Source organism: Patella vulgata, chromosome 5 (genome assembly GCF_932274485.2).
Source record: "Patella vulgata chromosome 5, xgPatVulg1.2, whole genome shotgun sequence".
Classification (NCBI taxonomy): Eukaryota; Metazoa; Mollusca; class Gastropoda; family Patellidae; genus Patella; species Patella vulgata.
Window position 1 is genome coordinate 1,870,369 of NC_065883.2, and position 25,551 is coordinate 1,895,919.

The 25,551-nt window shown below is 38.5% G+C and overlaps 2 protein-coding genes across 6 annotated transcripts in view; both read left to right on the forward strand.

Annotated features, from left to right (window-relative positions):
- The first annotated feature begins 2,823 nt into the window (after nucleotides 1–2,823).
- LOC130010544 (alpha-L-iduronidase-like) lies at nucleotides 2,824–15,482 on the forward strand. Its single transcript, XM_056101482.1, has 13 exons — nucleotides 2,824–2,938; nucleotides 4,133–4,225; nucleotides 4,643–4,860; nucleotides 5,392–5,492; nucleotides 6,497–6,575; nucleotides 7,115–7,364; nucleotides 8,174–8,252; nucleotides 9,389–9,495; nucleotides 9,980–10,104; nucleotides 10,620–10,754; nucleotides 12,241–12,317; nucleotides 13,175–13,293; nucleotides 13,505–15,482. Exons 1-13 carry the CDS (start codon nucleotides 2,842–2,844, stop codon nucleotides 13,606–13,608), a joined length of 1,584 nt encoding a protein of 527 aa, XP_055957457.1. The 5' UTR covers nucleotides 2,824–2,841; the 3' UTR covers nucleotides 13,609–15,482.
- An 8,648-nt stretch (nucleotides 15,483–24,130) lies between these two features.
- Nucleotides 24,131–25,551, forward strand: part of LOC126822732 (LIM and SH3 domain protein F42H10.3) — an 86,437-nt gene continuing 85,016 nt past the window's right edge. For 2 of the 5 annotated variants that reach the window (XM_056101442.1, XM_056101445.1), the window contains exon 1: nucleotides 24,268–24,579. In XM_056101442.1, the coding sequence (XP_055957417.1) occupies nucleotides 24,511–24,579 (69 nt within the window). In that variant the 5' untranslated portion in view covers nucleotides 24,268–24,510. Of the gene's footprint in view, nucleotides 24,580–25,551 lie in introns of all 5 variants that reach the window. The other 3 variants (XM_056101440.1, XM_056101436.1, XM_050551766.2) reach the window with 3 other exon arrangements.

Here is a 25,551-nt window from a genome sequence, read left to right on the forward strand (position 1 = left end):
CACCTCCAGAAACTATTGAAAACTTGATATTTGAAAAGCTGGGATCCGTTGGGATACAAGTCATTAGTCAATATCTCACTATAGTGCAGTATGATCACCCGGGCTCAACCAACAAAAAACCCCAAATTTACCCATTTCATGGAAATGATATCAAGATGGTCAGACGTCCCATCCGAGCAATTAGAAACCCTCCTGTCTTACAAGGCTGGAAAACCATGCAGAACTTTCTTGGCTAACACTGTAATGTAATTTGAAAACTCTCCATACCTTCTTAATCATTAGTTTACAATTTTATTCACCTGTCATATCTATGTTGTCATGGTGATATAACTATAGATAGTGGGTTTTTATCATGATTATATAGATAAGACTTGTTACCTTGACACAGATAACCTGTTAGATTCCATCAACTATATACATCTTTATAGTTTCTTACGTCTATAGATAGAGGTACGGTTCTATAGGTAGGGTATAGGTATGGGTACGGTTCTATACAGTATAAATACAGGTATGGTTCTATAGGTAGGGTACAGATACAGGTACAGTTCTATAGGTAGAATATGGGTATGGGTAAGGTTCTATAGGTATGGTATAGATATAGGTATGGTATAGATACTGGTAGTGTACAGGAACAGGTACTGTTCTATAGGTACAGTACAGATACAGGTATGGTTCACCTAGAGGGACAGACCTAGAATTGGTTGGTTGCAGACCTAGGAAATTAGCAGACAGACCTGTGATTAAAGGAGCCAGACCTAGGATTGGAGGAGACAGAACTAGGATTGGAGCAGACATACCTAGAAATAGAGAAGACAGAGCTAGGAACAGGATCTAGTTGTGTTAAATGATTAACCGGTATATGTGTAGCACCATTGGGCCTTCTGTCAGACGTAGAAGGCGGCCCATTCCTTCCAGTCGCCACATCCTACATATGACCCATACATCTTTTCTTACTAATGAAATAAAATGAAATGAAATGGGGTTTAACGTCCTACTGTTCTGCTCCTATGCTGGGCTAATGAAGATGGGCATACGCCATACAGTGTGCTATGAGGGAAATTTTGCCCGGGCAGCGACACTACGGCCTACTCTTATATCGAATTCCAACTGCCAAGAGATCTTTTACGTGCATTCCAATGTATACACCGGACCTCGGTTTTTCGTCTCATCCGAAGGACTAGACAGCTGTCCTTGTCAGGCCCTCCGTCCTGCATCATTGACAAGGGGAACCACGCCGGAAAATCTGGATGAACTTTCTCGGCCAATGCAGGGATCGAACACCCGACCTCCAGGCTAGCGAGCCAGTGTCTTACCCACTTAGCCACGTGACCCCCTTTACTACATATGTAATCAACAGTTGTGCAGTAGTATTTAACATAATTTTTTGTTTTATCTATTTCAGGTGTTGAGGTGTTAACGACATAAAATGGATTATCTGGAGATAATCCTCCTAGCTTTATGTGTTCAGGTCAACACTCAATCGGGAGATATTTCCTTAAAAGTCAGTTCTGATGATGTCCGAGGTCCATTTCAACATTTTTGGAGGAGTACTGGATTCTGGTAAATAGTATCTGATTTGAATATTTATTCTGCATGAGCATCTTTTAACGTCCACTTGACGCATTTCTGGACTAACACGTGGTTCAATTTTATGTCAATAATTCACTTGCGTCTGGTGGTCTTTAGCAGTGGGAGGAAACCGGAGGAATCGAACAAAACCAACAAAGTTGGACAGGCAACCGGGGTATCGGAACCATGCCAGTTGACTCAATGACAGAATTCAGTCATCCACCCCTCTCTATTTCCAGGGGATTGAAAATAAATTTTAAACCAACAAGTGCTTAGTTTAAGTCCACTTGACACACACTAGTTAGTTTCGGGACTAACATATAGTTCATTTTTTTTTCAACCGTTCAATTTTATTTCAATAATTTGCTTGTGCGTAAGGGTCTTTAGTAGTAGAAGGCAACCGGAGAACCCGGGACAGGCGACCCTACTCCTTGTCATGTAGGCTCAATGACAGACCTTATGATACAACGTGCACATACTAACAATTCAGTCATCCAAGCCTCCTCATCTGGAAAAAAAATCATTTTTAAAAACAATAAGTTGCTCTTGTCAAAACACTGATTTTTTTGTGCTATTCTCTAATCCAGATTTAGAATTATTTAAAATTCTTTTTCAGTCCACCAGATCCACATCAAGAAGCTCATGCTTTTGATTTAAGTGATGACATGTTACAGAATTTAGCGTATATCGGAGCTGTTCCACATCGTGGTATAGAACAAGTGAGAATTCATTGGTTGTTAGATCTTGTCACCGTAACGGGGTGAGTAAAACATGCAAAATAAAATGAAATTGGGGTTTAACGTCCTAATGTTCTGCTCCAGCTGGGCTAATGAAGACGGCATACGCCTTGCAGTGTGCTATGAGGGAAATTTTGCCATGACACCAGCGCTAAGGCCTACTCTTATATCGAATTCCAACTACCAAGGGATCTTTTACGTGCACGCCAATATGTATACGAGATCTCAGTTTTTCGTCCCATCCAAACGACTATAGACAGCTGTCCTTGTCAGGCCCTCTATCCTGCACCACTGACCGACAAGGGGAAACCACACCAGAAAATCACGATGAAGGAACCTGCGACTTCTAGGCTATCGAGCCAACGTCTTACTCACTTAGCCACCGTAGTTCCCATGATAAAGACTACTGATATTGTATATATTTTTTTTTTTAAATTCTAGATATTCATCGGGTTCACCAGTTTATAATTTTACCTATCTGGATGATCTTCTTCAGCAGCTGTATATAAATGGATTGAAACCAGGATTTGAAGTCATGGGAAATCCTTCGAATATTTTTACTGACTTTGAAAATAAATCTCAAGTTTATATGTGGAGAGATTTCGTTAAATTGGTAGCAACCAGATATATTAGTAAGTTTTAGTCTCTAATTCAAATGACAAGAAGTTGTTATATGGTTAAAAAAAATGATTAATTTGAACCCTTTAGCATTTGGACGATTGGTTACTGCCTGTAACTAGGGCTCCTGTAGACCACCACAAACTGCCTGCAACTGGGACTCCCGTAGACCATCACAAACTGCCTGCAACTGGGACTCTCGTAGACCATCAGAAACTGCCTGCAACTGGGGCTCCTGTAGACAACCACAAACTGCCTGCAACTGGGACTCCCATAGACCATCACAAACTGCCTGCAACTGGGACTCTCGTAGACCATCAGAAACTGCCTGAAACTGGGGCTCCCGTAGACCATCAGAAACTGCCTGCAACTGGGGCTCCCGCAGACCATCACAAACTGCCTGCAACTGGGACTCCCGTAGACCATCACAAACTGCCTGCAACTGGGACTCCCATAGACCATCACAAACTGCCTGTAACTGGGGCTCCTGTAGACCACCACAAACTGCCTGCAACTGGGACTCCCGTAGACCATCACAAACTGCCTGAAACTGGGACTCCCGTAGACCATCACAAACTGCCTGAAACTTGGGCTTCCGTAGACCATCAGAAACTACCTGCAACTGGGACCCCCGTAGGTAGACCATCACAAACTGCCTGTAACTAGGACTCCTGTAGACCATCATAAACTGCCCGTAACTAGGGCTCCCTTAGACCACCACAGACTGTATGTAGCTAGGGCTCCTGTAGACCATCACAAACTGTACGTATACTAGGGCTCTAGTAGACCATCACAAACTGCCTGTAACCAAGGTCCTGTACGTGCAGTTGAACCGTGTACACATTGACATCAACGTAAAAGATCCCTTGGCATTTGGAATTCAAAATACTACATGGATGTAGTCAATATTTTTATTTTTTTAAAAGTTATATATATCTAACACAAGGTACAATTTTATGGATACACAATTACTGAGTTTAATACTAAGCAACGTTTTGACGAGGATACTCTCATCTTTATCAAACAAATGATACAAATATGTGAATTGTGGGCAGCTTTAATTGCATTTGATTATTATCTTTCTTGCATATTCTGTATATATTTGCCCATAGTATCAAACTCATGAATTGTATATCCATAAAATTGTACCTTGTGTTAATATGTTCAATTACTAAATGCCAATCAAAGAATATATATATCTATTTTAGAGATGTTTGGTTTGGATTATGTTAAAACATGGAATTTTGAGAATTGGAATGAACCTAATTGTCAGGATTTTGATATGAATATAACACTTCAAGGTATTATACATCCTTTAAAAATCAATTTTTACAGTACACACATGTACACACACACACACACATCAATTTTCACATGTACACACATCAATTTTCACAAATACACAGGTAGATTTTCACAAATACACAGTTAGATTTTCACAAATACACAGTTGATTTCACAAGTACACTGATCGATTTTACTTATGCACTGGTTGATTTTCACAATACACAGGTTGATTTTCACATGTACACAGGTCGATTTTTTACATGTACACAGGTCGATTTTTACATGTTTCTGGTCGATTTTCACATGTACACAAGTCAATTTTTACATGTACACGAGTCAGTTTTACACATACACAGGTTAATTTTCAAATTTTAATATCTCAAAACATTAAATATCCTTTTCCTTTTTCAAGACTATAAAATATTTTACAGGTTTTGCCAACTATTACGATGCAACCAGTGAAGGGTTAATGGCCACAAACCGTGACCTTATTTTTGGTGGCCCAGGAGCGGGATGTGATGATATACTGTTAAAATCTGGTCATCATGGAAAATACGACGAGTTTATACTCAACCATGTGGTCAATGGTAAAAATTATTTTACAGGAGAAACGGGAGTTAGAATGGATTTTATTTCACTGCATAGAAAGGTACGTCGCTGCTCTCGAGTTTAGACAGGATTTCCTCCCATTATTTCACTACAAAAAAAAGGTACCTCTCTCCCACCAAGTGTAGTTCATCAGATTACCTCCCTTTGTGAAGGTTGGACAGACGACCCTACTGCTTGTCACGTACAACCGTGGTTTCCCCTTGTCAGTGGTGCAGGACGGAGAACCTGACAAGGACAGCTGTCTAGTCGTTCGGATTGGACAAAAAAAACAAGGTCCCATGTATACATTTGGTGTGCGCGTAAAAGATCCCTTGGCAGTTGGAATTCAATATAAGAGTAGGCCATAATGCCACTGCCCGGGCAAAATGTCCCTCATAGCACACTGTATGGGTAGCCCGTCTTCATTAGCCCAGTTGGAGCAGAACCAGTAGGACGATAAACCCCATTTTATTTCATTTTCTTAGCCAACACCGGGGTTGAACCTACAGCTCACTGACTGACCCACGACGACTCCCCACTCGTACAGTGTTTGTTAGTTTTCGTTGTTGTTGATCCTACGTTTTATTTGCAGGGTAATGGTATATCAATGAATATTTTATTGGAGGAAGTAGCCTCAATGAAAGTAATTAGTGATAAATATCCTACGTTAGCCAAAAAACCTTTCTATAATGAGTAAGTAAACTATATACCATTAAATCAAATTTTTTAAGAAAGAAATTCTAAAAAAAGCAAATTATTTTTACAATATTTCTCCTCCATGCAGGTGGTCTAGTGTGGAGACGTCAAGTTTGGTGTAAAGTCTGGGGGTTACTCGGGAATTTGATCAAATCAGAAGAAGATAGACAATATTTCTGCTCGTTGAGGTGCATACTTGTATAGTAGTATGGAGTGAGGCTATAAAAGTGCCAGTGTTGTTCAAGGGACGTTGTTTTTTGAGCCCATCCGAACAACTATACATTGTCTCTTGCCAGGCCCTTGTTACATAATTGCAGATTATCTGATGTTAAAGACGCTTCCTGCCAACTTGACACCTGTTCACTATCGACATGCCTGGAGTTCTTGGTCTATGTGATTATGTAACCTTACCTTGATGGCATGTCTTATTTAAACTTTCTTTGATGATAAGCAAATGTTAAACGTGATATGATACATGATACATCAGCCAGATGTCTAATAAGATTCCTTTGTCTGGAATGGTTTATAAACCCAGATTAACAAACAAACAGACAGAGAGGTCCGGACGGACACGAGAGCGGAGGCCATGGGCGCCTTGGCACAGACGAGACGGAATTAGGAAAGCGTATTGGAGTTGGCACACTCGTGCCTAGCCAAGCTAGGATATGGCTCCCTTAATACAAGTTAGTTATGGAGTCTTTAACTTTTGTACATAATATGTTAGAAGAAGCAGAGAATAAAGATATTATAAGATGTTAAACTAGTCTTGTCATCTGAACCTGATTAAAGAACTAATACTATTACACCCTCCGTTCTGCATCACTGACAAGGGGAAACCACGCCGGAAAAAATCCTGACGAACTTTCTCGGTCAACACAGGGATCGAACACAGGATCTCAAGCTTAGCGAGCCATCTTACTCACTGAGCCACCTACCATCCGCCTATAAAATAGGGTTAAATTGTGGATTGAAAGAATTTATTTATTTATTTATACACATAGCGAATCTGATCCTATGGTGGGATGGAGTAAAGATTTACCATGGAGAGCTGATGCCATATATGGTGCTATGGCTGTCAAGGTATTTGTCTAATTACTCTTTATTATGACTTGTTTTGAGACTAACATATGGTACATCCATGCTGTGAGAGGAAACCGGAGGACCAGAGGTTGGATAGCGATCCTACTCCCTGTCAAGCTTCTTATAGCCATCTCACCACTTGACTCAATTGCACATCTTATCATCTAAATTGCAAATTTAAGACAACTTATGAGGTACCAGCTGGGGATAAAAGCCACACCGCTTGACTCAATGACAAACCTTATGAACTTAATGTATTAGGGGGTTTGGATGGCCGAATAGTTAGTGCGTATGCGCTGTATCATAAGGTTTGTCATTGAGTCAACTGGCGTGGTTTCAATTCCCCGGTTGTACGTGACAAGAAGTAGGGTCGCCTGTCCAACCTCGTGGGTTTTCTGTGGGTCCTCCGGTTTCCTCCCACTGCTAAAGACCCATATGTACAAGTGAATTATTGAAATAAAATTGAACCATATGTTAGTCTCGACCACGAGATTGACTAGGCTACATATTATTTTATCCTCTTCCCACTTTTATTTCAGATTATTGCACAACATCAGAATATTTTCATTGCAAATCCTGCCAATCCTATAAATTATCAGTTACTTAGTTACGACAATGGATTCCTTAGTTACTACCCACATCAGTTTACACAGCGCACCCTACTGGCCAGATTTCAGATGAATAATACCAAAGTACCATACACAACATTTATACAGAAACCTATATATGGTACTCTGTGCATGTTGTCCTTATTAGGAGATCAACAGGTTTTTGTTGGTACTGGTAGTGGTAAGTTTAATCTATATTTAGATTGTGGGAGGAGCCACGGTGGCTCAGTGAGTAAGGTGCTGGCTCATTAACCAGGAAGGTATGGGTTCGATCCTTGTGTTGACCGAGAAATTTATCACTATTGACACTGCTGCAGGACGGAAGTTCTGGTCTTAAGGATGAGAAAAACTAAGGTCTTACGTAAATGTTAGCGTGCATGTAAAAGATGTCTTGAAAGACTAGAATGAATAGCTGTCCATCGAAAATCTCCAACATAAAAGACTGCATGGTAAATGCCCATCTTTATTTGCCAAGATGGGAGGTGGATGGCCGAATGGTTAGCATGTGCGCGTTGTATCATAATGTCTTTCATTGAGCCAACTGGCGTGGTTTCGATTCAGAGGTTGTATGTGACAAGGAATAGGGTCGCCTGTCCAACCTCATGGGTGTTCTCCGGGTCCTCCAGTTTCCTCCCACTGCTAAAGATCCCTACTCGAAAGCGATTTATTGATTTATTGAAATAAAATTGAACCATGTGTTAGTCCGAAATGAATTTGTGTCGAGTGGATGTTAAACCCTGTATCTCTCTCTCTCTCTCTCATTCGCCGTGCAGAAAAGTAGGACGTTAAACCCCATTTCTCTTTGACTGTTCTCTTGGTGATTTGAGAAATTAAAAGAGAAACGGACATGGAGTAGAAGGTGCTTTCCTTGTTTTTACTATATTTGTGGAACAATTTGGAAGCTGGTTCAGACTACTTATTTGCCCCTGAAATTGATTATCCCCCTTACATGACAAACACTGTGTAGGCATTTTTCCATTTTACACTCAGATAAAGCAATCAGAAATGATACAGAAACTGGAGCGTTAGCTACTATACATATACCTGGTGATAATACAACATCAGACAGGTAAATACAATTACACTGTTAAAATATTCAATAGAATTCTGTAAAATGTTAAACAAGCTAAATTGCTAATATTTGGGACCCAGAAATGAACACAATAGGTCACAACGCATATAATAATGTAATATGAATGTATATAAACTGATTTACATTCAATCGTTTCTGTTTTTACTCTATAATTTCAAATCGGTTATGTTCAGGGAAATACGCCAGAAATCTCAATCAAATGGCAATCTCTAGTGTCTGGTTATTCCAGTCTACACCGATAGTATTTATTGCGCATGCTCTCCAGATAAGAATATTACGTCACCATTTGACATGACTTGTGGAATATGTCTAGGATCGTTCTTTGAGCACCTTGTTACAAATGGCGCTGAAACGTATTATGGTACACGATTTGTGTACCAATGGTAAAATATTTATTTTGTCTTAAATATTGGATATCAGAAGCCCATGCCCATCTTTTCCGTGATAAGATCACAACATCAATGTTGATTTAAATTGACCAGTAAGTCGCGTTTGCAATGTCAACGACTTTGGATGATATTGAGTTACAGACTTGGCTACTTTAAACCCCATTTCATTCATTTCAGCACAATAGTAATTTCGTTATTGTGACCTATCACTAATTGCATTGATTCTAATATTTTAGAATTATGGTAGTTACCCCCAATGAATCAGTAGCATCATTGACAATTGATATTCATTAACCCTTTATCACCCAAAACAGTGTCTAGTCCTTTGGATGGTACAATAAACTAACATCCTTGTTTTAAATGAAACACCGACAGTTGGAATTCGATGAAGAGTGGGTAATTCTAGGTTCCCACTATCACGATTCGTGCTACAATTGAAATCGTGGTTTTAATGGTGGAGTAATCGTGGTGATCCTATCAGGTCTTATCATATATAGAGAGGTCAATTGTAGCAGTCGTGTTGATCATATCGAAACGTATCTGAACATAGCAGATCGTGGACTCAGTTGGGACAATCCTATTGTAACGCATCGTATGACAGTGGGAACCGGGCATAAAATGCTGTTTTCGGGACAAACAGTTTCCCACTCCCCATCCCCCTATAACACAAACTTGTCTTTATTTACCTTGTTGGATTTAAACCCCATTTAATTCTATTTTTAGTTGGCAGATGTCGTTATTAATATACGATAGTGATGATTCGAATCATGGTACTAGTTATGGAGAGTTAGATTTAGATTGGTATATTAATCCACCAGATCCTACACAAGGTACATGTGTTACATCATCTTAACGACTTTCTTGTGTCGTAAATATACCAGAATCACATTTCACCAGCATCAAATGAGTACTGTGTTTTCATATTTAGGGCACCAACAACAGTAATATAGTGAAGCTTTAATTTATAATAGTTGTACTGATATATTGTAGAGTTGTACTGATATATTGTATAGTTGTACTGATATATGATATATTGTGTATAGTTGTACTGATATATGATATATTGTATAGTTGTACTGATATATGATATATTGTATAGTTGTACTGATATATGATATATTATAGAGTTATACTGATGTATGATATATTATAGAGTTGTACTGATATATTGTATAGAGTTGTACTGATATATCGTATATAGTTGTACTGATATATGATATATTGTAATAGTTGTACTGATATATGATATATTGTAGAGTTGTACTGATATATTTTATATTGTAGAGTTGTACTGATGTGAGATATATTTTGTAGAGTTGATGTTAGTGGGGTATATTGTAAGTGGTTTATCCAATGATCCGTATGGAGTATGGACAGGTTTATATAATAAAACAGATTATCCTACACCAAAACAGTTTCAATTTCTCAGAATACAAGAGGCAAGTACATCATATCTTATAACTTATAACTTATACTGCTCATCGACTGATCACAAAACAAATGAGCTTGGCTGCTATGCTGGCCACTGTCGGGTGTGTCGGTGGATGGGTTGGGATGAGTCTGTCATCTATGCAAGTTGTAGGTTTGTGGGTCTCATGACAAGGATCAGATTCACCGCTTGACATTGTCGATAGCACACTCCGTCCACTCTTCTGTGGTGCTTCTGATGGATTAGAAATTACTTGAGAATGTGGTCATAATTTGTAGCTTTTCAACTGGTTCTTTACAGAGCTTATTATAATCTGCCTCATCATTGTTATTTTTTCAGGCAAACCCTCGTTTCTCTGTAATACCCCTTATACCTGGTCCACAACATGTCCCGATTCCACCAGGATTCCAGATCCTCCAACCTGATGCTGTTTTACTTCACATCTGTGCCCAATCACCATCACTACCGGAACAGGTATGTGTTTTGGGCAGAATATTGAATTGATATATCAACTGAATATTTCAGGGTGTGGGACGAGTTGCTTACCAACCAGTAAAACCAGGACCTGGGAAGGTTATACTTCCACCAAGATGGCAGATCTTACAACCAGAAGCAACTCTTCTTCATCTGTGTGCTAAACCTGTAGCAGTACCAGAACAGGTCTCTTGTCACGATTGTATCCATATTTAGCATGTGCGCGCTGTATCATAAGGTCCCAAATAGCATTCATTTTAATAGTTTGTCTAATATACCTAGAGTTATGGTAGTTACCCCCTTGACAGTTGATATTCATTATCCCTTTATCACCTTATAAGACAGTGTCTAGTCCTTTGGATGGTACGGGGGATTGGATGGCCGAATAGTTAGCACGTGCGTGCTGTATCATAAGGTCTGTCATTGAGTCAACTGGCGTGGTTTCGAATGCCCGGTTGTACGTGACAAGGAGTAGGGTCTCCTGCCCAACCTCTTGGGTTTTTCTCCGAAATGACCTACTTTGTGTCGAGTGGATATTAAACCCATCTCTCTCTCTCTCTCTCTCTCTCTCTCTCTCTATCCCTTATTGTCAATGCTAGGTTCCCACTGTCGTGCAATGTGTTACAATAGGATTGTTCCTATTGAGTCCACGATCTGGTACGTGAAAATCCGTTCGGATACATTTCGATACGATCAACATGATTGGTACAACTGACCTCAATATACGATATCATAGCATGAATCGTGATTGTCACTGTTGAGTCCACGATCTGCTTCGTACGGATACGTTTCTATGCAATCAACACGATTGCTACGACTGACCTCTATATATGATAAGACCTGATAGGATCACCATGATTACTCCACGATTAAAACCACGGTTTCAATCGTAGTTCGAATCGTGATAGTGGGAAGCTAGCATTAAGTGTGGGGGGCACATTGGTCTGTCATAGGGTTGCTTGTCCAAACTTGTGTATTTCCTTCAGTTTCCTCCCACTGCTAAAGACCCCTACGTGCAGCAAATTATTGAAATAAAATTGAATCATATGTTAGTCCTGAAATGACCTAGTTTGTCTGGAATGGACTTTAAACCCAATATCTCTCTCTTATATAATTTTAGGACTGAATTTTGTCATATCAGGCCATTGGCCTAGGGTATCTAGTGGCCAAATGAAACTAATTTGTCGTGCTGTCTGCCAGTGTATATAACGTTGTTTCCAGTGTAAACTGGGTAACCCAGAAGGGTTTGACCTAGGGTCTACTAGTAGGTCAATCCAGACCTGGATATACTGTACTTTAAACATGATGTCATTTATTATTAGGGGTCGCAGTTCCCAATCAGTTAGAACACTGACCTCTCAACTAGAATGTTCCCGGTTCAAAGCCCTGCATAGATGCAGAAAACCTTAAGGTTGTCCAACCTCATTTGTCAGTTGCTATGGGTGGCACCTTCAGGGTCTATGTCTAGTTGTTTAAAGGGCATGAAAATCCTAGCTCCACCTGTGTACTCATTGGCTTGCACGTAAAAGATCCCTTAACAGATCCTTCTTCCTATCACTGACAAGTGGACGTTAAACCCCATTCCTTTCTCTCTCTCCAATTGTATTCATATACCTGAACCCAGGAAACCTCATAGAGACAATAATGTTACATTAAAATAAATATATTTCAGGTAACTGGCTTACGGTTTATGACTATAACAGTAGGACAAGTTCTAGTTATATGGTCAGATGAAAATATCAAATCAAAGTAAGTCTGGCTTGGATACAGTTTGGAATTAAACAGTCGTCCATTTAAAATTAAATCAATAAATGGCGGACCGTTAGTCGCTGATGTCACTACCGGAAACTGGTGATGAAAGGCCTGCCAAGCAAGGCTACCATAGCCATTGAGCATGTTACTTGATAATTGAGAAAATGTGGGTGGAGTTATCGTCTGTCAATCAAACGATCGCCAATTCTCATAGATGGTGCAGACACAATTGATGCCTATTTCTAGTCCAAACTTCCAACAGTGACAATTCCGTTTTCTTTTTTTATCATCTATTATTGAATTATTATAGCAAGCCAACTCTTTGTAAAACTCTTAACTAATGTATCTTTAATAAATATGCATTTAGTATAATTTGGACTTCTCTCATTTAGGCTACCTTCTGGCCAGGCCGCCCCCCCCCCCCCTTCAAAAAGTTTCACCCCCCCCCCCCGTGAAAAATTCTTGACCATAAAAAAATGGATACACACTGTCCGTCAATATTACAGCCCCCCTGAGAACACTTCCCGCCCCCCCCCCCCCTTGTTGCTCTGAGCTAGTTACGGCCCTGTTTCTGGCTAATTCCTAACCTTGTCTCTTGAAGTGGGGGCCTTTGCGTTTTGCTTACTTTACTTGATGAGAGTTACTTCCATTTTCCTTTGCAATTAACGATTTATGGGATTTGTCGATATAAATAGCACAACCATCAAGGGCAGATAACTTGAAAACATGGACCCCGCTCTCCCATAGATTAAACCAGGGGCTTGTGGAGTAGAACGGAATGAGACCACTGTATTATTATGAGTAGATTTTAGCATTGATTAAGCCGTGAGAATATTTGAATTTATATATTTCAGATGTATTTACACCTATGAAGTTGGCTACTCACCTAACAACAGTACTGGACCATTCCAACGTGTAAACAATGTGGATACCATAGCAACCATATCTGTTATATCACCTCTTCCACAAAATGGTAACTTTAATTTATTCAAAATTATTGTAGATTTTTGAAGTTAGAGGGGTAGAGTTGCAATCAATGTATTTTCACAAAAAGTCACTAAATTTAACAGATTGTTATCTGTAGTAATAATTTGAATGGATAGGCCTCTGTTTGAACTACAGCCAGGAGCCCCATACAACTTTAATGCGCTGTGTGGATGAAAAGTATTATTTTATATTTCCAGGTACAAGTGGTGATGATTTGGTGAAAGGGTATTATGCTGTTCGAGCCATAGATTACTGGAAGAGACCAGGACCCTATTCTCAACCTAAACTTTACTCTCCTTAAACTTTTGTTCCTGGACATTCCTGGAAGAGACCTGGGGCCTGTTTCACGAAACTTTAACTAAAATAAAATCCACATTTTAGTAATTTGATTGGATAAAGTTAGATTGATTCTAGTGCTTAGTCAATCAAAATTGAAGTATCTACTAAAATTTGGATTTTATCTTTAGTTAAGATTTCGAGAAACAGGGCCCAGGACCCTATTCCCAACTATACTAACCTTAAACTGCCACTTAAAGATTATAACCTTAAACTGATTTAAACACTTTACCTCATAATAAAATACAATCTAATTGAAACACAGACCCTATTTTGTTTCGTTTTTTTATAGTTCAAAATTTCGTTTTACTTCTCTTTACTACACTAGGATCTGGAAAAGTTGTTATATAATGCGAGTTCTGGATGATGTAAGGGATTAGCTAATGAAATGGTTTGTTACAGCGAGTTTTTGGTGTGAGGTGCACGGACGGAATTGTGGGTATCCCTCTAGAAACATCACTGCTGATTGATTAATGAAATTGTATGACCCCTGACACAAACTTCCACTACAACCGGTCAGATCTTTATGCCGTGTAGGCCATCGAAAGTATAAAAAAAACGAAACGAAATATAGATGTATTTTAATCAGATTGAATAAAATATAAAAAATAAGGTGCAACAGGATTTTACAGGGTATCAATTGATTTTTTGTTCTTGTTTTAATTTTCTCACCTTTATACACTCATTAAAAATGTATAATGTAAGATTTAGACAAAGCGCTGACAGATCTTGCTATAATATTTTAAAAATAGATAAATCAAAATGAATGTATTGAAAATTTTATTCATATTATTTTATTATGGGCAAAGTTATGACTATTTGAAGATTTAGAGTTGATCTTTTATTATCCTACCAACCATACTTGACAACCTAGACTTAACCTCGATTATCCATTTTATTGTTCAATTTTTTAATCTTGCAGGTGTTTTAATCCGTTTAAATCTCCACCATCCGATGGTCTAGAGAGTTGATTATAGGCTTGTCATGTGAATAAATGTCTAAATAATAGTTTATATAAGCCAAAAGAAAAACCTGCAATATCCAGATTTAGTTCTTACATAATGTTTAATATCAGCCATTACTGGATTTCACAGGGTAAATGGGTATCCATTGATAAAATTGGGTTGAAATAGGCAAAGGGAGGGGGGGGGGTAATTCTAGGCTAATCCTATTCCCCAATCTTAATAATAATAATGTTTAAAAAAAAGTGTTGATATTGTTAAAATTGATGCATTGATTATTTTCATAAGATGAATTAGAAATGATTGAATCAAGCTGATTGTGTGGGAATAACCAGCTCTGCCCATTTAATTACTTAACAGTTCAAACATACAAAAAGCAGGGGAATTAATACGTTGATTAATGAAGGCTTAAACTGAATGAATCTGAACTAATCGTTGTAGGAATAACCTAATTACTTTAAACAGACAAAATCAGCATGTACCTAGTCAGGAGGGGTGTGTATCTGTATCCACATTTGATTGGCTGTAAGATATTTTTAATATCCAGGGTTAAATAATGTTGGGTCGTATGATTATCAGTTTGTCTAAGACCTTATTTAGAATAAATAATATTTCGATCAATGTCCATCTTATTCAAGTTGGTTACCCTAACCAAAGAATTCATCGACATCGAATTACCACAATTCGCCAAATCACCTCTAGGTGCGATTTGACGATTCTTTGGGTGATCATGTGTTTTTTTCAACTAGCGCATTAAACAAACTCATACAAGTACTTTGACATCGACTTTACTGTCACATGCCATATCTACTAAATACAAATCGATTTGTCAGTCGATAAAAAATCCTTTTATTTTTACCTATATCTGAGTGGTCCGAAGTCTGTAATTGTTAATTATATATAATTATAGCAAATTGTTAATGTTTTACTTTACAATTGTTATCAAATGATTTAATAAAATATATTTTATTTGTTGGGCTTATTTTAACACCATGGTGCTAGCACCATACATGTACATGGTCTAATCGGCTTTCTCTTCTTGTGTATCCGGCATGGTTTCCCCTTGTCAGTGATGCAAGACGGAGGGTTTGACTAGGACAGCTGTCTAGTTGTTCGGATGGGATAGAAAACCGAGGTCCCGTGTACACATAAAAGAACTCTAGGCAGTTGGAATTCGATGTAAGAGTAGGCCATAGCGCCGCTGTCTGGGCAAAATTTCACTCATAGCACACAGTATAGCGTATGCCCGTCTTCACTAACCCAGTCGGAGCAGAACAGTAGGACGTTAAAACCCATTTCATTTTATCTCATGCAGTTCGTTTGTCAAGAGAATGAACTGTTCCTGAATGAAATCAGTCGTCCACAACTGAACACCACAGGTTGTACTTGGGACTGGATTAACCCAATGGAGGGCCTGGGGTGAATTAGGAGTCATTCCCCCTACATCCCGACATGTGGGACATTTTACACTACAGCCTTTTCTTACTCCTGTTCCAGCTGTAAAGGTAACTTAACTATACCCGGTTGCCAGTGATTTAATATGACCTTGATTATTATTACATTCGTCACCCTCTCTCAATTTGATGCAGTTATAGAGAGAGAGAAATGGGGTTTAACGTCCACTCGACACAGACTAGGTAATTTTGGGACCAACATATGGTTTAATGTTTCTATTTCAATAAATTACTTGCGCGTAGGTGTCTTTAGCAGTAGGAAGAAACCGTAGGACCCGCAGAAAACCCACGAGGTTGGACAGGCGACCCTACTCCTTGTCACATACAACCGGGGATTCGAAACCACGCCAGTTGACTCAATGACAGGCCTTTTGAATTGTGAGATACCCTCTCACCGCCCCATATAATAACTTTTCAACTTCAACGGAATTATCAGTGAAATGAAATTTGATCGTTTGTCTGTTAGCGCTCGTTACTTCAGTCTGTTATATAGAAGGACAACTCATGTTTGTCATGTTTGGCATCACTTCCCGTGCTTGTTACAAGTCTCCCGTAGCAATGATCTCTGTGTTAAAATTATATTTGGAATGTATTTAACCAGTTCTATCACATATGTAATAATGACTGACACCAATGTTGTCCTTTATGATACAGCACGCACGTGCTAACCATTCGGCCATCCAACCCCCCTGAAGCAGTTATATATAGTGTTCAAAATATCATAGCCTTGGTTAACAAAATGAAATATAAGAAGTCCAAAAGACTATTTCACAAGTATTATTTGGAGAATACAGCTTGTGAATGCATAGAGGCTATACTTTTACAAAATTTCTAAAAAAAATTGTGAATTCAGTAGGGACTAGTTTTTCAAAGTTTTTTTTTTAAATTTGGTGTGACTTATGGAGGGAGGTCTGGAAGTGACAAACTCCAACTATATTCAGTGTTCTGCGAAATTGTTCCGGAGTTACCCCTCTTTTGTAATAACCTTGTCAACTTTATAATGGCTACAGCTGACTTTTCAACAAATTTGAGGGTTTTTTTTTTGCATATTTAGAATGAATGAAGTAGGGCCATAGGACCAGCCCAATCAAATTTAGCATTTTGCTACCATCGTTTTGGAGTAATCTCCCCTTTCACAGAGTTTAACAGAATTTCTTGAAGCTCATTAAAACGATAGTTACAATTTTTTTTTTAAGGTAAAAGGATCATTACCAAATTTAGAAATGAAATGGGAGTTTAACGTCCTACTGTTCTGCTCCTATACTGGGCATACTCCATACAGTGTGCTATGAAGGAAATTTTGCCCGGTCAGCAGTACTACAGCCTACTCTTTAATCAAATTCCAACTGTCAAGGGATCTTTTATGTGCACGCAAATGTGTACACGGGGCCTCGTTTTTTTGTCCCATCCGAACAACTAGACAGCTGTCCTTGTCAGGCCCTCCGTCCTGCATCACTGACAAGGGGGAACCACGCCGGAAAATCTGGATGAACTTTCTAGGCCAATGCAGGGATCAAACACCCGACCTCCAGGCTAGTGAGCCAACGTCTTACCCACTTAGCCACCGTGATCCCCAACCAAATTTAGTAAACATCAGATAGTAAATAGAGAAATTTAAGGCTGACAGTTTGGGTATTTTATATTTTTTTATTTTCTGTACATCTGTTTTAGGAGATAGAGCTGGCGTTTGACGCAATACGGGGCCATAGATCAGCACATTCTTTAGAGATGGGTCCAGTTATAGCAGAACCTGAAAAACAACAATTCATCATGGATTAAAATCTACTATTAGTTTGAACAACAAACGGTGAACATTACATGGTGAAGGCAATCTTTTTCTCAATCAAAAAAATTTGTAAATCTATATAGGGGGTTTTGTACTAAATTCTATTATTCCAACACTAAAATTTGTACCTGGGAAATCTTATGACTGAAGAATAATTCCATAGTCATCTGCTTTCAGCCAGAATTTCTCTAACCTTGTTTTGGCACCCAATTTGTATAAAACATTTCGGGTAATTTGACCAAGGTACATTTCTTATTCACAACCAAGACAAATGGCATGTACTCCCGAGTTCTGTTTTACTATGACAAAATATTGTGTGGAGAGAAGAGAGAGTAACTTCCATTCGACACAAACTAGGTCATTTCAGGATTAACAAATGGTTTAATATTATTTCACTAATTTTGCAGGAGTGGAAACCAGAGGACATGTTGGCCAGGCAACCCTTTCCTTGTTACATACAAGCGTGGGAAAATAAAATGAAATGGGGTTTAACATCCTACTGTTCTGTTACGTTCCGACTGGGCTAATGAAGACTGGTTAAATGTGGGAATTACAATGACGCCACTTGACAGATTGATGATCTAAAGCACATCTGTTAGACCACTGACAATTATAAAGATCGGACCATCCATCCTCAAATTTATCATAATCAACCTGCATAGAGAGCGAGATTGAGAGATGGGTTTAACGTCCACTCGTCACAAACTAGATCATTTCGTGACTTAACATATGGTTCAATTTTATTTCAATAATTCTCTTGCGCGTAGGGGTCTTATTGAAATAAAATTGAAGCATATATTAGTCAGAAAATCTAAGTTTCAAATTATTGAAATAAAATTGAAGTTAATCAGAAAATCTCCTAGTTTGTGTTGAGTGGACGCTAAACCCCATTCCTCTCTCTCAAACCTTATGTATGGTGTATGTCCGTCTTCATTAGCCCAGTGCGGAGCACAACAGGACGTTAAAACCCATTTCATTTCATTTCATTTCATTTCCACACAAGGTTGAATAAAAATCTGTCCTGAAAGATACTTATAACAGGAAAAACAGTTCTCCCGTTATCTGCTTCGTCCAGAAATAATCTAACCTCGTTTTGGCACCCAACAGCATAAAACATTGGGTAATTTGACCAAGGTATGTATAAAAACATTGGATGTGTAAAGGGAGATAATTTGACCAAGGTATATATAAAAATATTGGATGTGTAAAGGGAGATAATTTGAAAATTTAATCTACCTTTCATTTCTCCTTTTGGATTGACTATAACACCTGCATTGTCTTCAAAATATATAAAAACACCATCTTTTCGTAAAAATGGTTTCCTCTGTCGTACAATAACAGCTGGCATTACTGAAATGTAAAGATATTATTCATCAGTTTGACAAAGTCCAGTTACATGTTGGCTAGTTCAGCACCAGACTGATCAAGAGCGAAGGCTCAAACAGGGGTTGAAAGTGATTTCGTAAAATTGTTTCCAGCTACATGTTGGCTAGCTCTGTACAGCTAGGCTCCGAGTCTAACTACATGTTGGCTAGCTCTGAGAACAATTGAAATGATGTTCAAATTGCTCCTTTATTCTGGGCGACGATATTAGCCTTTGAAGGTTTGACAAGATGTGTGCACTGATTAAAACCACAGTACTGGTTGTTCAAGGCTAAGTCTTGCTTCACCATTTTTAAATTAAATCATTAAATGGCTGAACCATTCTAATCTACTTAAAATCGAACCACTCCAATGGCATCAAGAGTTGATTATGGTTGATTATGGTCTGGATAAGTTAGTTAATGTCTAATTTATAATTTATATAACATTTCAGACATAAAGAACGACCTGCAATAGACAGATTTAGCTCTTGCATAGTGTATGTTTAATTCAATATATACTATTCAAAAAAAGTAGGGGATATTTGATTTTGGGGGCATAATACTAAAATATGCAAATGACTACGAAAAAAGTCAGTATAGAACCTAACAGAAGAAACATTTCCAGTTACATGTGACGCCCAAACGCACCAATAGCTACCGCATGGAATGCAGGTGATGCTTGGGATCATCATGGGGGTCCAACCCAAGATTTGCACGACTCTGACTTTGAATGTTACAGTCATTGTGGCATTGAATTCCAGGGTGGAAACATCAGTTTAATTGTTTTAGTGACCAGAAAACAAATTTTGATATGCGTCGGCTTACCCAAAATGAAAGGTTACGTGCCCTTGGCATGCTACAGATCGGCACAACACAGGCGGTTGTGGCGCGGACGATGAATGTTTCTCAGTCTGTCATAAGCAGGCTATGGTCCAGATACCGTGATACACAATCTGTACAGGACAGACCACGCTCAGCTCGACCAAGGGCGACAACTCAAGCCCAGGATCGATTTATCCGTACCTTGGCCTTGAGAAATCGTGTCATCACAGCAAATCAGATCAGCGCTCGTCTTCAAACAGACACTGGTGTGAGAGTGAGTGGCCAGACGATTCGGAATCGACTGCAAAGGGGTCACCTTCGCGCCCGACGTCCTCGCGTGATCCCTTGTTTGAGAGATCATCACATTCAGGCAAGACGTCGTTGGTGTAGGGATCGTCAACACTGGGATAATCGACGCTGGAGCAATGTGATGTTTTCAGATGAGTCAAGGTTCACTGTTGATTTTTTGGACAGACGTAGGAGGGTGTGGCGTCGTCGAAACGAGCGCTTCCAAGACGTTAACGTCATCAGACATGATCAATTTGGGGGTGGTTCTGTTATGGTGTGGGGAGGCATCACTGTTGCTGGAAGAACGGCTTTACATGTTGTTGCAGGGCGTGTTACAGGCCAGTACTACCGGGACAACATCTTGGCAGTCCATGTTGTGCCGTTCGCACGACGTCATGGCCGCCGTTTCATCTTACAGGATGACAACGCAAGATGTCACAGGGCCAGGATCGTCACAGGTTACCTCCAACAACAAAACATCACCACATTACCTTGGCCAGCACTGAGTCCCGACCTCTCCCCCATCGAGCATGTCTGGGACATGCTTGGACAGAGGTTACGTCAACGTCAACAACGTCCTGCCAATGTCCAAGAACTTGCTGCTGCGTTGCAACAGGAATGGGACAATCTGGACCAAAATGACCTTAGACGTCTCATTAGGAGTATGCCACGTCGGATCAATGCTTGTTTGGCAAACAGAGGAGAATTTCCCCGTTACTGACTTGGTTGTGATGCTGTAGTAACTTTGCCGTTTGACCCTGGGTATCATTTTACCCTTATAATGGTCAGTCTGTGCCTTACTTAGTCTAACGATCATTTGGAATAAATCAATGAATGTGAACTTCATTTCATTTTGTCATTTGTTTCTTCGTCAGTTTCATTAGGTGACTTTAATAACACTTAAAAATCAAATATCCCCTACTTTTTTTGAATAGTATATATCAGGGATGTGGTGTGATTGTTCTTTCCTGTGTTTAAATCTACTTCCTTGATCGTGGGGAATTCCCTTTGGCTAACTCGTTAGGGGTGTATGGATTCCCAATCTGATTACAATACAGATCTATATTTCGTTTCGTTTTTTTTTATACTTTTGATGGCCTACACTACATGAAGTGGAAGGTCACGTCAGAGCTCGTACGAACAGCTTTTGACCCTATGACGTCAGACGTTTCTGGTGGTTTACCCACAGTTCCGTGCAATCGTAACAGTGTGTTTCATTGGCTGTTATATAACAACTCTTCCAGATGAAATTTTGAATAAAAAAACGAAACGAAATAGGATCTACGTTTTAATGAGATTGATGGATTCCATGCCAGGGGTCGCGGGTTCAATTCATGATAAATGTAATATTTATTAACCTTTTTTCCTAAGTTCTGGTTTTCCTTTTTTAACTGTAGCTACAACCATGTCACCACATCCAGCAGCAGGTAATCTGTTCAAACGACCACCTACTCCAGCTACAGCCATGATGTACAAATTCTTGGCGCCTAAAAAAAAAAAAAATAAACATACAATTAATCAACCAATAAAAATATAAATGCTCTATTGTCATGTAGACAAATTTGAATCAATAATAATCAAGTCATTCTGAAGAAAATTATAGTTTTTGCTCAGTTAAAGATACATTATGGGAGATAAGATAACGAGATGGCAGTGCTCGCTATAATAGTTAAAAACTAGATAGTGTAAAGGTAATTTGCTGAAAATTTCAGTCAAATTGATCCACTATGAGCCGAAAAAGAAGCGGGTGAAATTTTGCCATAGTCTCGGACATCATTACTAAAATCATTAATATAAACAGCTTAGTCTCGATTATCCACTTTTATTGATTTAATTATCAACGGCCGTTAGCGGCATATAGGAATCTAATCCAGCCAACATCGAAGGCTAGCCTTGACATCAAAGTTTATTATGGTCTGGATAAGTTAATTAATGTCTAATTGATAATTTAGATAACATTTCAGGCCTAAAGAAAGACTTGTAATAAGCAGATTTTGCTCTTGCATAATGCATGTTTAATGACGTGAGTAACCTTGGCTATTGCTAGACATAACAGTTGTGGTTTTGTTATTCCGATGTTTACCAATCCAAAGACCTGTCTGGACATCCATGACAACAATGCAACTTAACCAGCATCCATTCCTAACGCTGGAAACGTATATAACCTCTTATTTATCGTCTGATCAGTCTTCAAACCTAGAGATCTACATAGATCAGGTAATTACAAAATTTACTTGGCAAAACTATACTGTGACATATCTCATCTTTGGGTAGTTACTTTAGTAGAAAACCCATGAGGTTAGACAAGCGACCCAACTCCTTGTCACAAGGCGGATCAATTCAAATGAATCTTGTTTGTGTTTTTGGATTACTAAATTCTACATGAAAATAGTGATGGATTATTATGGATTTGTGTCAGATGTGGTAAGAAATGATTCCTTTAGGTGAACAAGAAGAATCACGTGAAAAATAGACTGTAAGGATTCCAAAATAGCATTAGAACCGAGGTGGGGGAAAAAGCCTTATTTTGATAAATACTAAAATAATTGTGTATAGGATCAGCCAGTAACAGATAGAGGTCATAGCCGATAAGAATCTGTTACTAAAGTAACTAATCTTTGGGGCAATAAGTATGGATACATGAACATGTAATTATGATTAAAAATGGGAAGCTCACCAGAGTTATCTGCACAGTTGATGATGGCACCAACCGGCAAACAGGCACAGATACGGAATTTACCTCCAGCCGATCCTCCTCTTCCTGGAAATCAAAATAATTTACATTATTATAAAATGTCAGTTCTAGTTATTTGTGGTGTGTCGTCATCCGATCTAACATGTAAATTTAGAGGACTAGTCTTGTAGTGACGATTGAAAAGTAAAATCAATGAACTGATACAAGATTTTGTCGAACATACTGAGATCAACTGAGCAAAAGAATCAACATTGTGTAGACTGTAGACTACCTTATACTTATAATTTTCTTCGTTCTCATGACATGAATTTTCATTTTTTGTTTAAGTCTAGCGAATACTGATCATATTCTATGCTGATTAGAGTTAATGGACCACTTATCACTGGCTGTGAAATCTAACATGGCTTCTTATTTTTTATCACGTCAATCACGATCAGTAATAACAGGTCGTTTACAAACAATACAATAAAAATGCAAGGAGAAAACTCCCCCGATCAGTAGCAATAACTACAGACCGAATATAAAATCTTGTTTTAGTTGTTGACACTGCAATATTTCAAGTTGAACAATTCTTGGTTTAAGTTCAATTCGAATAGATTTGTCGAAAAAATAGGACAGGGGATGTTTTGAAATTGAAATTAGATGAAACAGGCGTGATATGATTCTTAAATAAGTATTTTATTATAAAGAAATATAATAAGTTGTGCTCAATATGTATTGGATTTATCCCAAAACATAACGGTGTCTCCGATTGGCATAGATTTGTCACAAAATAATTCAGTGACATACCTCTCTTCGACATGTTTAGTTTTTAAAAAGGAAGTTGATTGTGCGCATGAACAGGAAGCAGGTTCCCTGAATCCCTTTGCCCGTAAACACACTAGATATTTTATGAAATTAAATGTCAAAATAACCCTTTCTAACTATTATATGACTTTCGTTATATAAAATTTCATTTGTTTAAAACATTTGTCATTTTTATCTCTAATAATAAACTTTATTTACAATCGCACTCCTTTTATGGCCAGATTTTCGAGTAATTGGATATTTTCTCTTTCAAAGAAAAGCGCCGATTTTATATGTTGGTCAAATTTGCATATTTATTGACATCTTGTTTGCGAATTTACGGTTGGCGGGTTAATTCTTGGGTCTATTGAGAATAAACAGAAAATTTTAATAACTTCTGTTTATGTTTGAATGTTTTCAAACTAGGGCAGTAGATTGTATTAAACGGACGGATTTACTCTGTATAACAAGTCTATGTAAATATACGAACTGGATAACGTTTACTATCCGGAAAGAAAATATTTTGCACACGGCGTGTATGTACTGCGGACTTTACGTCTAAACTTAGATACTTCCGTTATTAACATAGATGATCGCTTAGGCGTTCAGGTTGAGTCCCACTTAAATTTGACGTATTACCTAGTTAGTTCACGAGTCAAAAGGATTAGTATATAATTTGGATTAGGAGATAATAAAGTGGATCCGCTAAAATGAACAAGATTTGTGCGAAGTGCCAAAAAACTGTCTATCCGACAGAAGAATTAAAATGCTTAGATCGGGTAAATTTTATTTTTTTATTTTGAAATCGTGCCCAGTTCCAAACTTGTTGTTTGTGACCGGTGAACTCGGCCTATTTTTTAGGCTGTATGTGTGGTTATGGTACATCTATAGCCAGCTATCGTGGTAGCAAGTAAATAAGACACTGATTAACTGAAACTCACCGGTACAGAATGTAGCAGACGATATTGGCTCTTGATTTAACTACGCCGAAAAATAAAACGACTTTTATTTTATTTTGAAATATATATATATTTTGAATACCATGTTGTGCCATTGCAATATGTAGGCCTGGTGAACCCCGAAAGTTCCAATAAACTTGGATGTAAAAGGGGTTGAAGATCTGACAGCAACAGGTTTTGATTTAATCATTAGACTAGAGTTGTCTCCCTCAGTTATTTATTAAGGTGATACAAGAAAGGGTGGGGCAACAATGCCATAATGACACTAGATATTGGGATATTATTAGACATCATGTTGTGCATGTACAATATTATATCAAAACATTTTAACAGTCTGTCCTTCAGTTTCTTTTCCCAACACTATACTGTTATTGAGACGAGAGAGAGAGATGGGGTTTAATGTCCACTTGACACAATCCAGATCATTTGGGGACTAACTTATTTCAAATGCCCTTATAATTGTCTTTAGCACAGGGAGGAATCAGAATGTCTCAAAGAAAACCCATGGGACGACCCTACTCCTGGTCCCGTACAAGTTTGGTGTTGAAACCACACCACTAGACTCAATGACAGACCTTATGTTCTAAAGTACATGCATGTTAGAACAGAGGATCATCCACACCCGAAGTTCTTTAGATCACACAGTCTTCGATCTTGTGGCTTCGATCTCAAGGTTGTAAATGACAGCTAGTAAGATCACCTGACACCTGCCAAACCTCCTGTGTTTCTTCCCAATGCTGGGGATCACGGTGGCTAAGTAGGTAAGATGCTGGCTCGCTAGCCTGGAGGTCA